This window comes from Bombina bombina, chromosome 7 (genome assembly GCF_027579735.1).
Source record: "Bombina bombina isolate aBomBom1 chromosome 7, aBomBom1.pri, whole genome shotgun sequence".
NCBI lineage: Eukaryota > Metazoa > Chordata > Amphibia > Anura > Bombinatoridae > Bombina > Bombina bombina.
Genome location: NC_069505.1, coordinates 302,900,374 through 302,914,897, shown reverse-complemented (window position 1 = coordinate 302,914,897; position 14,524 = coordinate 302,900,374). Strand labels below are relative to the sequence as shown.

Sequence of the window (14,524 nt, the reverse complement as noted above, 5' to 3'; positions counted from 1 at the left end):
TTGGACTGTGCTGTCTAGAAAACTACAAAATACATTTTATATGTAATAAAACAGCAAATTCTGACATCCAGGCTCCCAGGAGACCAAATAAAAATCTGGTTGAAAAATGCGACATAATATAAATAACAGCACAAAATGGGACTTTAACATGTCTATACCATGAATACAGCGTGTCAAAAAAAGATCTAAACAATGAAACCTCTAGGGACTCGCATTATGTTATATATTCCTAATGCACTTGAGAAAGGAATAGTACAATTACATTTAAATGCATATGTCAGCTTGTGTGGAACTATTCATTCACCATAATTATTTGCGTATTTTCTTACATACAAAAGAAAATAAGTTTAAAAAAAAAAAAAGAATATAGGTTTTAAAAAATGCACACGGGAGTATTTATCAAACAGAGATAATAATGAATTTAATAAAGTGCGTATAAATCAATTCCACTTTATATGTTATTTTATGAAGGCGGTTTGTAAAAGTAACTCCATTTGATAACCAGTTTCTCTAGAAAAAAATTTATGCAAATTGCACACATTGTAAATAATTTATCTCTATGTTTAACTGTGTTTGATAAATGAACCATAAACTCTGATTATTAGAATCAGTAAAGGAGGATATATAAAATTATAAAACCTATCTCTCTCTCTCTCTTTCTCTCTAACTCTCTCTCTCTCTCTCTCTCTCTAACTCTCTCTCTATCTAACTCTCTCTCTATCTATCTCTCTCTAATCTCTCTATCTCTCTCTCTAATCTCTCTATCTCTCTCTCATCTCTCTCTCTCTCTCTCTCTCTCTCTCTCTCTATCTCTCTCTCTAATCTCTCTCTCTAATCTCTCTCTCTCTCTCTCTCTCTAATCTCTCTTGCTCTAATCTCTCTCTCTCTATCTAATCTCTCTCTCTAATCTCTCTCTCTCTCTCTCTCTAATCTGTCTCTCTCTCTCTAATCTCTCTCTCTCTAATCTAATCTCTCTCTCTCTAATCTCTCTCTCTCTCTCTCTCTCTAATCTCTCTCTCTAATCTCTCTCTCTCTAATCTCTCTCTCTCTCTCTCTCTCTCTCTCTAATCTCTCTCTCTCTAATCTAATCTCTCTCTCATCTCTCTATCTATCTCTCTCGCTCTCTCTATCATCTCTTTAACACAGAATTTTAAAATTAGGGTGAAAAATGTTTTTTGTTTATTATTTTTTTATTTTCTAGTTCAAAGCATCCAGTGAGTTCAAACCCTATCTTCATTAAAAAGCTGTAGGTGTCAAATTAAAAGCTAGAATAACATTAATTGTATGCAGAGCTCATTTACTCCTATTAAAGATAAAGGTCCATATGGACAAGATCTACATGTATCTCAATTATATGGTTGACTAAAAGGGGTCGATTTATTAAGCAGCGGGTGTTGCATCAATGCCCCATCATTTCTGGTCCATCAGAAACAGAAGTTAAGAAGCAGCGGTAGTAGGTGGTGGACTGAAATCATCCCAATCCAATCAGGATGATTGACAGCCTCTGCTAGCGGCCGATTGTCCGCCAGTGAGCAGGGGGCGGCATTGCACAAGTATTTCACTTTAAATGTTTGTGCAGTGTTAAATGCAGACAGCTTATGCTGTCGGCATTTAGCAAGGTTGAGCGGACATGATTCGCAACAACGACCATTAATAAATCTACACCAAAGACTTTTTGGGGAGTAACCCCCGTCCTCAGACTCCTGTGAAAAACAAGTGTACATTACACTTACCAAATTGTGACAGATATAGCCAGCGGACAGTCCCAATGCCACCTGGGACTGTGCGCTGGCTATATCTGTCACAATTTGTTAAGTGTAATGTACACTTGTTTTTTTGCAGTCTGAGGACGGGGGTTACTCCCCAAAAACTCTCAAATAAATACAATTTGTTCCACGGGGAGTGCACTCTTTGGACTTTTATTTTGCATATTTTTGGGTAGCACCCCGACTTTACGCCATATGCTTTTCAACAGTGAGTGCTGGTATTTTCCTACTTGATATATATATATATATATATATATATATATACACAGTGTATATATATATATATATATATATATATATATATATAGAGAGAGAGAGAGAGAGAGAGAGTGATAGATAGATAGATAGATAGATCGATAGATAGATTTTCACTAGTTTTATCTACCTCTGTAGCATACTTTCATTTCTCCTTTCCTATTATGAAAGCTTATAAACAGGAGATGAAACCACACAATAAAATGTAGGCATCACATTGTATTTCTACAAGCTACTTTGCCGTTTGCTCACATTTAGGAGCTTAGCGGGAACGGTTAATACCTGGTGTTGATGGAGATGTGCTAAATCCGCAGCTACAACTTCAAGGGAAGGAGTTTCACCATTGGATCTCGATTCTCGTAAAGTGCTCTCTAGCAAGTAATTCCCACTAGCAGCTCCATTTTGAATGGCTGAATCGTTACTTTTTGTCTCAGTCCCAGATTCTTGCATCATGACTCAAAACCCTTAAAACGAGACAGGGAGGAAAAAAACAGCTGTTAAAACATTTACTGCATTAAAAGATACATGCCCTGTTTAAAATCATGCCCAAACTGTAAACATTTGTCATTTCCTTTCATACAATTTATCTTTCCTGTACTCTTCTTGCTAACTGTTTCTGTTTATTTTGTTTAACGGCTATAATTGTCGAAAATTTCAGTTCTAAATGTAGCAGCGTGTTTGCTTATTTTTATTCCTGACTTTTTTATATGCATATTTTTGGAGAACAGAGAAACAAAATGTCCTATTTGAATGTGACGGGTAAGGAACAAAAGAAAAAGCTCACCATAAAAATAAAACATAAACAAATAGAAAATAATATATATGTCTTCAAAATATTAATGCTCTCTATATAAAGAGTACATTAATGTGTATGATTTTATGTATGTGTGTGTTTATATATATATATTTATATATATATATATAAACTGTATATATATATATATATATGTGTGTGTGTGTGTGTATATATATATATATATATATATATATATATACATACACACACATATATACATATACATATATATATATATATATACACATATACAAAAGCTGTGGGAGCTGAATCAATCACATTAAAATGATTAAAATTAGTGAATGTATGCATGGAATAAAGTGTGGCTGCATTACTGTTCCACTGAAGTTACTGTTATAATAAAACAGGCCAAGGAAGTTAGACCCACTCAAATGAAACCTTACAAGATTGATTTCCTTAGTGACTTTCAATTAGCATTTGAGAGCTCAGACAAGATTAAGAGGCATATTTATCAAGCTCCGTATGATGCACCGTGTTTCTGGCGAGCCTTCAGGCTCGCTGGAAACAGAAGTGATCAAGTAGCGGTCTAAAGACTGCTGCTCTATAACTTGTCTGCCTGCTCTGAGGCGGCGGACAGAAATCAACCCGATCAAATACGATCGGGTTGATTGAGACCCCCTGCTAGTGGCCGATGGGCCGCGAATCTGCAGGGGGCGGCATTGCACCAGCAGTTGAGAAGAATACGCTGTCGGCATTTATCGATGTGCAGCAGACATGATCCGCTACATTGGATCATGTCCGCTCGCACCATAATAAATAGGCCCCTACGTCTTTGTAAAAGAGCCTTTTGTGCATTCCTAGAATTTGGCCAGAGTGAAGGATTCGCAATATCAAAATGAAAAAATCTTCAGCAGAAGAATCTGGAAAATTCTGAATATTGGCTAATCCAGTTGAAAATCAGATAAAGAACACAAATCTTGCCCAAAGAATAGCCCCCCAGAAAGATGTTTGGCTTTGGACAAAACCTTTTTCAAAAAAGTCTTAAAGGAACTTTTTACACCTTCTTTGCAATAGGTTAATGTATAGGCTGAGTGTGAACATTTTAAAAACAGATCAACATCTTCTTAAAATGAAACACTATTTTTCACAGCTGAATTACATGAAACAGGGGGGGGGGGGGAATAAACAATGAAAATAAAGGGGGGGGGGGAATAAACAATGAATATAAATTACAATTTTTGTTTTACTGCTCAAAATTAAACATTTTACATCACAACCCCCAAGGTGATTTATGTCCCTTTAAATAACCATCTTTAAGGACACGGTGCAAAAGAATTTGTAGAACCTCATTTACATCCAAGTGTGGGATGGGGGATTTTTAAAACAGGACACATTGTTTCCAGGAAGAAAAGCAATATTTAACTGGAAAATAACTGAAAGTAGGGACACCTGATGTTTCAGGGAACTAGAAGCTAAACTCATATATGTGTCATTTTGGAAAACGCAATATGCCGTTTGCGGTATTATAGGAAATATAAACTACTTAAAGGGACACTGAACCCAAATTTTCTCTTTCGTGATTCAGATAGAGCATGCAATTTTAAACAACTTTCTAATTTACTCCTATTATCAATTTTTCTTCGCTCTCTTGCTTTCTTTATTTGAAAAAGAAGGCATCTAAGCTATTTTGGTTCAGAACCATGGAAAGCACTTGTTTATTGGTAGGTGAATTTACCCACCAATCAGCAAGAACAACACAGTGTGTTCACCAAAAATGGGCCGGCATCTAAACTTACATTCTTGCATTTCAAATAAGGATACCAAGAGAATGAAAATAATTTGATAATAGGAGTAAATTAGAAAATTGCTTAAAATTGCATGCTCTATCTGAATCACAATAAAAAAAATTGGGTTCAGTGTCCCTTTAATTTCATAAATATTTTCATTTAGGAATAAAGAATAAACCAATAAATCTGTCCTGCCCAGAGGGTAAAGATACACAAAAAACCAAGCTCCTGTAGTCCAAACTGATTCCAGAGGAACTGTCCTCCATTTGTCCAACTTGATCCTTTTAAACATTTTAAAAAAACAATGTTGCCTGAGTTTTAAATTATTTACAAGCGGCTATTTCCGTTATTACCATCAAATCTATTTCAAGAAATCCCCTTTTTTGTGAAATTATAGTACTCGTGGAAGAGTAAAGTCTATTGCCACTGTCGTGATAAAAAGAAATTATATACAATATGGCTACCATCTAACCTCACACTCACCTAGATTACGAGTTTTGCGCTAAACGGTGTGCGAAACTAACGCCAAAAAAGTTGTGATATTTAACTCTCCATATCGCTGCCATTACGAGTTACTGAAAAACCTCCTTGTGCGTGCGATATGGTGCTTTAAGCTCCATACTGCACAAAAGCCAAGGGCTGCTTTGACATGCTCGTGCATGCTTTCCCCCATAGACATCAATGGGGAGAGAGTGTTAGAAAAAAACCTAAGACCTGAAGTGCGGAATGAAAAATCTCTGTAATGCAACCCCATTGATGTGTATGGGGACAAAAAACTTACGTTTAAACCTAACACCCTAACATAAACCCCAAGCCTAAACACCCCTAATCCGCCTCCCTCAACATCGCCGACACCTATATAAAGTTATTAACCCCTAATCTGCAGCTCCCGACATCGCTGACACTAATAAAAGTTATTAACCCCTATTCCGCCACTCCCTGACATGGCCGCTACTATAATAAAGTTATTAACCCTTAAACCTCCCTCCTCCCACATCGCCGCCACTATAATAAAGTTATTAACCCCTAAACCTCCGGTCTCCCATATCCCCGCCACTAAATAAACCTATTAACCCCTAAACCGCCGGCTCCCCACATCACAAAACACTAAATTAAACTATTAACCTCTAAACCTAACACCCCCTAACTTTAAATTAAAATTACAATATAACTATCTTTAAATAAATAAAAACTTACCTGTGAACTAAAAATAAACCTAACATTAAACTATAAATTAACCTAATATAACTATTCTAATAAAATAAAGAATACTACCAATTAAAAAATCTAAAATTACAAAAAATAATAAACACTAAATTACGAAAAATAAAAAACACTAAGCTTACAAAAAATAATAAACAAAATTATCAAAAATAAAAACAATTCCAGCTAATCTAAAAACCCTATAAAAATAAAAAGCCCCCCCCAATATAAAAACACCCCCTAGCCTACAATAAACTACCAATAGCCCTTAAAAAGGCCTTTTGTAGGGCATTGCCCTAAGTTAAACAGCTCTTTTACCTGTAAAAAAAATACAAAGTCCCCCCAACAGTAAAACCCAACACCAAACCAACCCACTAAAATAAAAAAACCTAACTCTAAAAAATCCTAAACTACCCTAAAGGGGCATTTGTATGGGCATTGCCCTTAAAAGGGCATTTAGCTCTTATTCACTGCCCTTAAAAGGGCATTCAGCTCTTTTCCAAGTGCCCATCCCTAATAAAAAAAAAAAAAAACACCCAAAAAACCCCCACTAAAAACACTAACCCCATAATATCAACTCACGGTTCCTGAAGTCCGGACATCCATCTTCATCCAGGCGGCGACACCTTCATCTATCTCGGGGCTATCCTGGAAGCCAAAGACATCCTGCGCGGAACGTCCTCTTAATAAGGTCACCATCGTACACTGAAGTTGAATGCAAGGTAGTCATTTCAAAATGGCGTACCTTGCATTCCTATTGGCTGATTTGATTCTTCAATACGCAATTTTAAAACGGCTACCTTGCATTCAACTTCAGTGTACGGCGGTGACTGTATGAAGAGGATGCTCCGCGCAGCATGTCTTTGGCTTCCAGGATAGCTCCGTTCCGCGCTGCCGGGATGAAGATAGAAGTGTCAAAAATAATTTCTAGGAAAGTAACAGTTTAATGGCACTATAAAGATTTTTAAATGACTGATCAACCATTCCAAAGAATGAAACATCTGAATCATTTTGAGAGAAGAATCCAGCTCTGCTCGTGAGTCTTTTACAAGGATGTTGTCAAGGCAGTGACTTGATCTTTGACAGGAATGCAGCTTCATCCTTTGTAAAGGTTCATAGAGCATTGGTCACCCTAAAGGGAAGAGCCAATGCCTAAAGATTTTCCACCTCAAAGTAGAGATCTGTACCAAAGGAAATATTAAAGGGACATTAAACACTAAATACATGCTAGATAGAATGATGCATTCAAAGAAAAGATTAGTCCATGACTAACATGTAGATGTATTTTTTAAAGTTTCATTAGTTGTTTAAAAAGTGACAAAATAAGTGTAAAGTTTTAGTGTCTATAAAACACTGGGAGCTGCCATGTTGTAACTTGTGTTACCTTCTCTGCTGTGGCCAATTAGGGACCATTATAAATAGGTCACTAGAGTGTGCAGCCAATGGTTGTGCTGGATTTAACAGTGTTCTGCACTTCCATGTCTAACAGGAACTGAAAAGCTCACAATTTAAGAATGGAATTACAGGCAAAGAGGACAAAATAAATAATAAAAGTATATTGCAGAGTTGTTTTATTATATACAATTTATCATTTTATATTACTATCTCAAAGTGTTTAATGTCCCTTTAAAGTTAAAGATCATAAAGATCCATTGTTGGTTAGAAACTAAGCTGGTCCTAGGCACTGATGACAGACTGAAGAGACTCAATTTTGACATGTAGAACCTTCACAAATCTGTTTGATTTTTATGTCCAACAATTACCAAAATGTTGCTGACGTCTTTGCAGCAATGACGATTAAGATAAGACCTTGTGCCTGTTTCTGAATAGGAATAAGGCTACACAAAGATACCCTCATTCATGCATGCAATTTTAGCATTACTGAGCCTAGCTTAATCTAGGGTTAACCCTTCTAACACCTAGATCAAGTCTTGCCCAGGAGTCTTGAGCATTATAGCTCACACAGCTTCTACTGCATTATACAATTTTAGCAATTGATATGAATAAATATGTCACAACCAAACAGGTGCAAAGTAAGATGCTATATATGAGGTACACTGTATTCATATCTGCCATTAAATCACTGACTGCCATACACGCAGTGCAACTCTCCTCTGCCATGAGTTAAAATGTAATATGTATAATTTATCTTGTACTATTATATTATACAAAATACTACAAGAAAAATACGTTATTTAAAAACACACAATACTAATTATACTTTTAAAGTTCTTACTTAACTGCTGCACTGGGTGTTCACACCTGAATACACACAAAGCAAATGGAGGTGTGGAAGAATTGAAAATTAATAACATGCTAAACTTAGCTTAAAGTGAAGAACACAGCGAGGAGTCATTTATTTTCAAATAAACTCAAAAATGTTCCAATTATAGAATGTCACTATATTCACAGAATAAACATTTACACTGTAACTGTGACCTAATACGAAAACCATACTACGTAGGTGTTTCTATGGAAAAGAACTATGTAGGCACCATTTTAACTTAATTTCTTCTAATCTTGAATGAAAGAGTGAGTGAATATGTATATCTTCTATTAAATCTAGTTCTTGTACCAAGTCAGAACCTTGCCTTATCCACAATATTTACGAAATTGCTTTTGAAATTGGGAGTGGGGCCTTACAATCCCATGGTAATGTTGAGTAGATGTGAGATTGGGTAGTCTAGCTGTATTACACTTCTTTTTGGCTTTGGGTGTACCATGGTGGGGTTTTATTGTTTTGGGTTGGGGGAACCACAGTATAAAGAAGCAGAAGGTGGACTGTCCCACAATTATCGTTCAGGAAACCCAACATTAGGCTGTTCCGGTAGTGAAGAAGGGCTATCCATAACTTTGTTAATCAATTGCTATGTGCCCAGGCCTGGCTTTGTCAAAACACATTTGCTTAAGGCCAATTTTAAGGTTTATCAGTGGATTTACTGTGAGGTTAATTTTTAGGTAATAGTAAGATATAAATAAATGCTTTACTGGCAGTGATAGTGATGACATCGTTGGTTAAGAGTGGATAGGGCTACCAGCAGTCCTCCACAAAAATACTGAAAAAGCTATACCCAGGTCAAACTGAGCAACAATTTTTTAGTCCCCATTGTTGCTAGTAAAACACAGAAATCAATTTTTTTTTTACCACTGTTGCGCCAGGTAGCACAAGCAATATAGTGATTTAATCACTTGGCTTTTAATAACAAATAGAGCAGGAATTGTACATTCTTAGCTGCCAGTTACACATATAGCAGAGATTTTACATCCCGTATTAAGAACAATTACTTAAAATAATTTTAAAAAGGCACAACAGAAAACGTTGTTAGCTTCCGTAATATACAAAGAACTGTGCTCTGTCCTGACTGTAGGCAATGAAACGTACATCGGAGGCAGTCAAGAACAAGGGAGCATACCGGTCTAAATGAGAGCCACATAGGAACTCTGTGATACACTCAGGACTGATTTGCATTAGGCATGTGCATTCGGATCATATGTGATGATCAGAATATGGAACAAGGTGACCACTCGCGGCATTTGGCTCTTTTCAGAGCTGGATTTCTGCTTGTGAAACTGCAACACACATAAGATCTGAGGCCTAGATTTGGAGTTTGGCGGTAGATGGGCTGTTAACGCTACGCGGGCTTTTTTCTGCCCGCACCATAAAATTAACTCTGGTATCGAGAGTCCAAAAAAATGCTGCGTTAGGCTCCAAAAAAGCAGCGTAGAGCATTTTTACCGCAAATGCAACTCTCGATACCAGAGTTGCTTACGGACGCGGCCAGCCTCAAAAACGTGCTCGTGCACGATTCTCCCATAGGAAACAATGGGGCTGTTTGAGCTGAAAAAAAACCTAACACCTGCAAAAAAGCAGCGTTCAGCTCCTAACACAGCCCCATTGTTTCCTATGGGGAAACACTTCCTACGTCTGCACCTAACACTCTAACATGTACCCCGAGTCTAAACACCCCTACCCTTACACTTATTAACCCCTAATCTGCCGCCCCCGCTATCGCTGACCCCTGCATATTATTATTAACCCCCTAATCTGCCGCTCCGTACACCGCCGCAACCTACGTTATCCCTATGTACCCCTAATCTGCTGCCCCTAACACCGCCGACCCCTATATTATATTTATTAACCCCTAACCTGCCCCCCACAACGTCGCCGCCAGCTACCTACAATAATTAACCCCTAATCTGCCGACTGCAAAGCGCCGCCACCTACGTTATCCTTATGTACCCCTAATCTGCTGCCCCTAACACCGCCGACCCCTATATTATATTTATTAACCCCTAATCTGCCCCCCTCAACGTCGCCGACACCTGCCTACACTTATCCGATCAGCCAATAGAATGCGAGCTCAATCTGATTGGCTGATTGGATCAGCCAATCGGATTGAACTTGATTCTGATTGGCTGATTCCATCAGCCAATCAGAATATTCCTACCTTAATTCCGATTGGCTGATAGAATCCTATCAGCCAATCGGAAATTCGAGGGACGCCATCTTGGATGACGTCCCTTAAAGGAACCGTCATTCGTCGGGAGACGCCGGAAGAAGAGGATGGATCCGCGTCGGATGCTTCAACATGGACCCGCTCCGCACCGGATGGAAGAAGATCGAAGATGCAGCTTGGATGAAGATGTTTGCCGGTCCGGATGTCCTCTTCTTGCCGGATAGGAGGAAGACTTTGGAGCCTCTTCTGGACCTCTTCAGCACCGGATGCCAGGACAGATCGGTGATACCTGTTGAGGTGAAGACAAGGTAGGAAGATCTTCAGGGGCTTAGTGTTAGGTTTATTTAAGGGGGGTTTGGGTTAGATTAGGGGTATGTGGGTGGTGGGTTGTAATGTTGGGGGGGGGGTATTGTATGTTTTTTTTTACAGGCAAAAGAGCTGATTTTCTTGGGGCATGCCCCGCAAAGGGCCCTGTTCAGGGCTGGTAAGGTAAAAGAGCTTTTAAATTTATTAATTTAGAATAGGGTAGGGAATTTTTTTTATTTTGGGGGTCTTTGTTATTTTATTAGGGGGCTTAGAGTAGGTGTAATTAGTTTAAAATTGTTGTAATATTTTTCTTATGTTTGTAAATATTTTTTTATTTTTTTGTAACTTAGTTCTTTTTTATTTTTTGTACTTTAGTTAGTTTATGTAATTGTAGTTATTTGTAGAAATTGTATTTAATTTATTTATTGATAGTGTAGTGTTAGGTTTTATTGTAGGCAATTGTAGGTATTTTATTTAATTAATTTATTGATAGGGTAGTGTTAGGTTTAATTATAACTTAGGTTAGGACTTATTTTACAGGTAATTTGGTAATTATTTTAACTATTTTAGCTATTAAATAGTTCTTAACTATTTAATAGCTATTGTACCTGGTTAAAATAATTACAAAGTTGCCTGTAAAATAAATATTAATCCTAAAATAGCTATAATATAATTATAATTTATAGTGTAGCTATATTAGGATTTATTTTACATACAAAGAGAGAAGCGCTCTACCAGGAACGAACAACAGCTCAGTGGCTTGTTCTATGGCGATTTACCACCCGGAGGCAGCCTCTTTTAGACCAGTGTGCTTTTCACAGAAGAAAACTTTCCTGAAGTATATCAGTCTGATCCCGCCAAGTAAGGTCAGTCCAGCGCCGAAATACCAGGCAATTCTCCTCTGAACAAGGAACATGACAACCCCAGACGATCGTTTCGGCCTCCTATGGGCCTCGTCAGTGAGGTGCAGCCACATTCCTCTAAGCACACTGGGCAAGGAGTCCACGTCTGGTTTCCCCCATCACCCATAGGGAGACTTCCCCAGGGTCATAATAATTTGCATACAAAGAGAGAAGCGCTCTACCAGGAACGAACAACAGCTCAGTGGCTTGTTCTATGGCGATTTACCACCCGGAGGCAGCCTCTTTTAGACCAGTGTGCTTTTCACAGAAGAAAACTTTCCTGAAGTATATCAGTCTGATCCCGCCAAGTAAGGTCAGTCCAGCCCCGAAATACCAGGCAATTCTCCTCTGAACAAGGAACATGACAACCCCAGACGATCGTTTCGGCCTCCTATGGGCCTCGTCAGTGAGGTGCAGCCACATTCCTCTAAGCACACTGGGCAAGGAGTCCACGTCTGGTTTCCCCCATCACCCATAGGGAGACTTCCCCAGGGTCATAATAATTTGCATACAAAGAGAGAAGCGCTCTACCAGGAACGAACAACAGCTCAGTGGCTTGTTCTATGGCGATTTACCACCCGGAGGCAGCCTCTTTTAGACCAGTGTGCTTTTCACAGAAGAAAACTTTCCTGAAGTATATCAGTCTGATCCCGCCAAGTAAGGTCAGTCCAGCCCCGAAATACCAGGCAATTCTCCTCTGAACAAGGAACATGACAACCCCAGACGATCGTTTCGGCCTCCTATGGGCCTCGTCAGTGAGGTGCAGCCACATTCCTCTAAGCACACTGGGCAAGGAGTCCACGTCTGGTTTCCCCCATCACCCATAGGGAGACTTCCCCAGGGTCATAATAATTTGCATACAAAGAGAGAAGCGCTCTACCAGGAACGAACAACAGCTCAGTGGCTTGTTCTATGGCGATTTACCACCCGGAGGCAGCCTCTTTTAGACCAGTGTGCTTTTCACAGAAGAAAACTTTCCTGAAGTATATCAGTCTGATCCCGCCAAGTAAGGTCAGTCCAGCCCCGAAATACCAGGCAATTCTCCTCTGAACAAGGAACATGACAACCCCAGACGATCGTTTCGGCCTCCTATGGGCCTCGTCAGTGAGGTGCAGCCACATTCCTCTAAGCACACTGGGCAAGGAGTCCACGTCTGGTTTCCCCCATCACCCATAGGGAGACTTCCCCAGGGTCATAATAATTTGCATACAAAGAGAGAAGCGCTCTACCAGGAACGAACAACAGCTCAGTGGCTTGTTCTATGGCGATTTACCACCCGGAGGCAGCCTCTTTTAGACCAGTGTGCTTTTCACAGAAGAAAACTTTCCTGAAGTATATCAGTCTGATCCCGCCAAGTAAGGTCAGTCCAGCCCCGAAATACCAGGCAATTCTCCTCTGAACAAGGAACATGACAACCCCAGACGATCGTTTCGGCCTCCTATGGAAAAGTTTTCTTCTGTGAAAAGCACACTGGTCTAAAAGAGGCTGCTTCCGGGTGGTAAATCACCATAGAACAAGCCACTGAGCTGTTGTTCGTTCCTGGTAGAGCGCTTCTCTCTTTGTATGCAAATTATTATGACCCTGGGGAAGTCTCCCTATGGGTGATGGGGGAAACCAGACGTGGACTCCTTGCTCAGTGTGCTTAGAGGAATGTGGCTGCACCTCAATGACGAGGCCCATAGGAGGCCGAAACGATCGTCTGGGGTTGTCATGTTCCTTGTTCAGAGGAGAATTGCCTGGTATTTCGGGGCTGGACTGACCTTACTTGGCGGGATCAGACTGATATACTTCAGGAAAGTTTTCTTCTGTGAAAAGCACACTGGTCTAAAAGAGGCTGCTTCCGGGTGGTAAATCACCATAGAACAAGCCACTGAGCTGTTGTTCGTTCCTGGTAGAGCGCTTCTCTCTTTGTATGCAAATTATTATGACCCTGGGGAAGTCTCCCTATGGGTGATGGGGGAAACCAGACGTGGACTCCTTGCTCAGTGTGCTTAGAGGAATGTGGCTGCACCTCACTGACGAGGCCCATAGGAGGCCGAAACGATCGTCTGGGGTTGTCATGTTCCTTGTTCAGAGGAGAATTGCCTGGTATTTCGGGGCTGGACTGACCTTACTTGGCGGGATCAGACTGATATACTTCAGGAAAGTTTTCTTCTGTGAAAAGCACACTGGTCTAAAAGAGGCTGCTTCCAGGTGGTAAATCACCATAGAACAAGCCACTGAGCTGTTGTTTGTTCCTGGTAGAGCGCTTCTCTCTTTGTATGCAAATTATTATGACCCTGGGGAAGTCTCCCTATGGGTGATGGGGGAAACCAGACGTGGACTCCTTGCTCAGTGTGCTTAGAGGAATGTGGCTGCACCTCACTGACGAGGCCCATAGGAGGCCGAAACGATCGTCTGGGGTTGTCATGTTCCTTGTTCAGAGGAGAATTGCCTGGTATTTCGGGGCTGGACTGACCTTACTTGGCGGGATCAGACTGATATACTTCAGGAAAGTTTTCTTCTGTGAAAAGCACACTGGTCTAAAAGAGGCTGCTTCCGGGTGGTAAATCACCATAGAACAAGCCACTGAGCTGTTGTTCGTTCCTGGTAGAGCGCTTCTCTCTTTGTATGCAAAGGATTTATTTTACAGGTAAGTATTTAGCTTTAAATAGGAATAATTTATTTAATAAGAGTTAATTAATTTCGTTAGATTTAAATTATATTTAACTTAGGGGGGTGTTAGTGTTAGGGTTAGACTTAGCTTTAGGGGTTAATAAATTTATTAGAGTAGCGGTGAGGTCCGGTCGGCAGATTAGGGGTTAATAATTGAAGTTAGGTGTCGGCGATGTTAGGGAGGGCAGATTAGGGGTTAATACTATTTATGATAGGGTTAGTGAGGCGGATTAGGGGTTAATAACTTTATTATAGTAGCGCTCAGGTCCGCTCGGCAGATTAGGGGTTAATAAGTGTAGGCAGGTGTCGGCGACGTTGTGGGGGGCAGATTAGGGGTTAATAAATATAATATAGGGGTCGGCGGTGTTAGGGGCAGCAGATTAGGGGTACATAAGGATAACGTAGGTGGTGGCGCTTTGCGGTCGGCAGATTAGGG

At 39.8% G+C, this 14,524-nt stretch overlaps 1 protein-coding gene across 10 annotated transcripts in view; it reads right to left on the bottom strand.

The window, feature by feature from the left end:
• FOXP1 (forkhead box P1) overlaps positions 1 to 14,524 on the bottom strand; it is a 946,651-nt gene that overhangs the window by 378,684 nt on the left and 553,443 nt on the right. For all 10 annotated transcript variants that reach the window (XM_053720890.1, XM_053720894.1, XM_053720895.1 and 7 more), the window contains one exon: positions 2,304 to 2,485. In XM_053720890.1, the coding sequence (XP_053576865.1) occupies positions 2,304 to 2,474 (171 nt within the window). In that variant the 5' untranslated portion in view covers positions 2,475 to 2,485. The remainder of the gene's footprint in view (positions 1 to 2,303; positions 2,486 to 14,524) is intronic.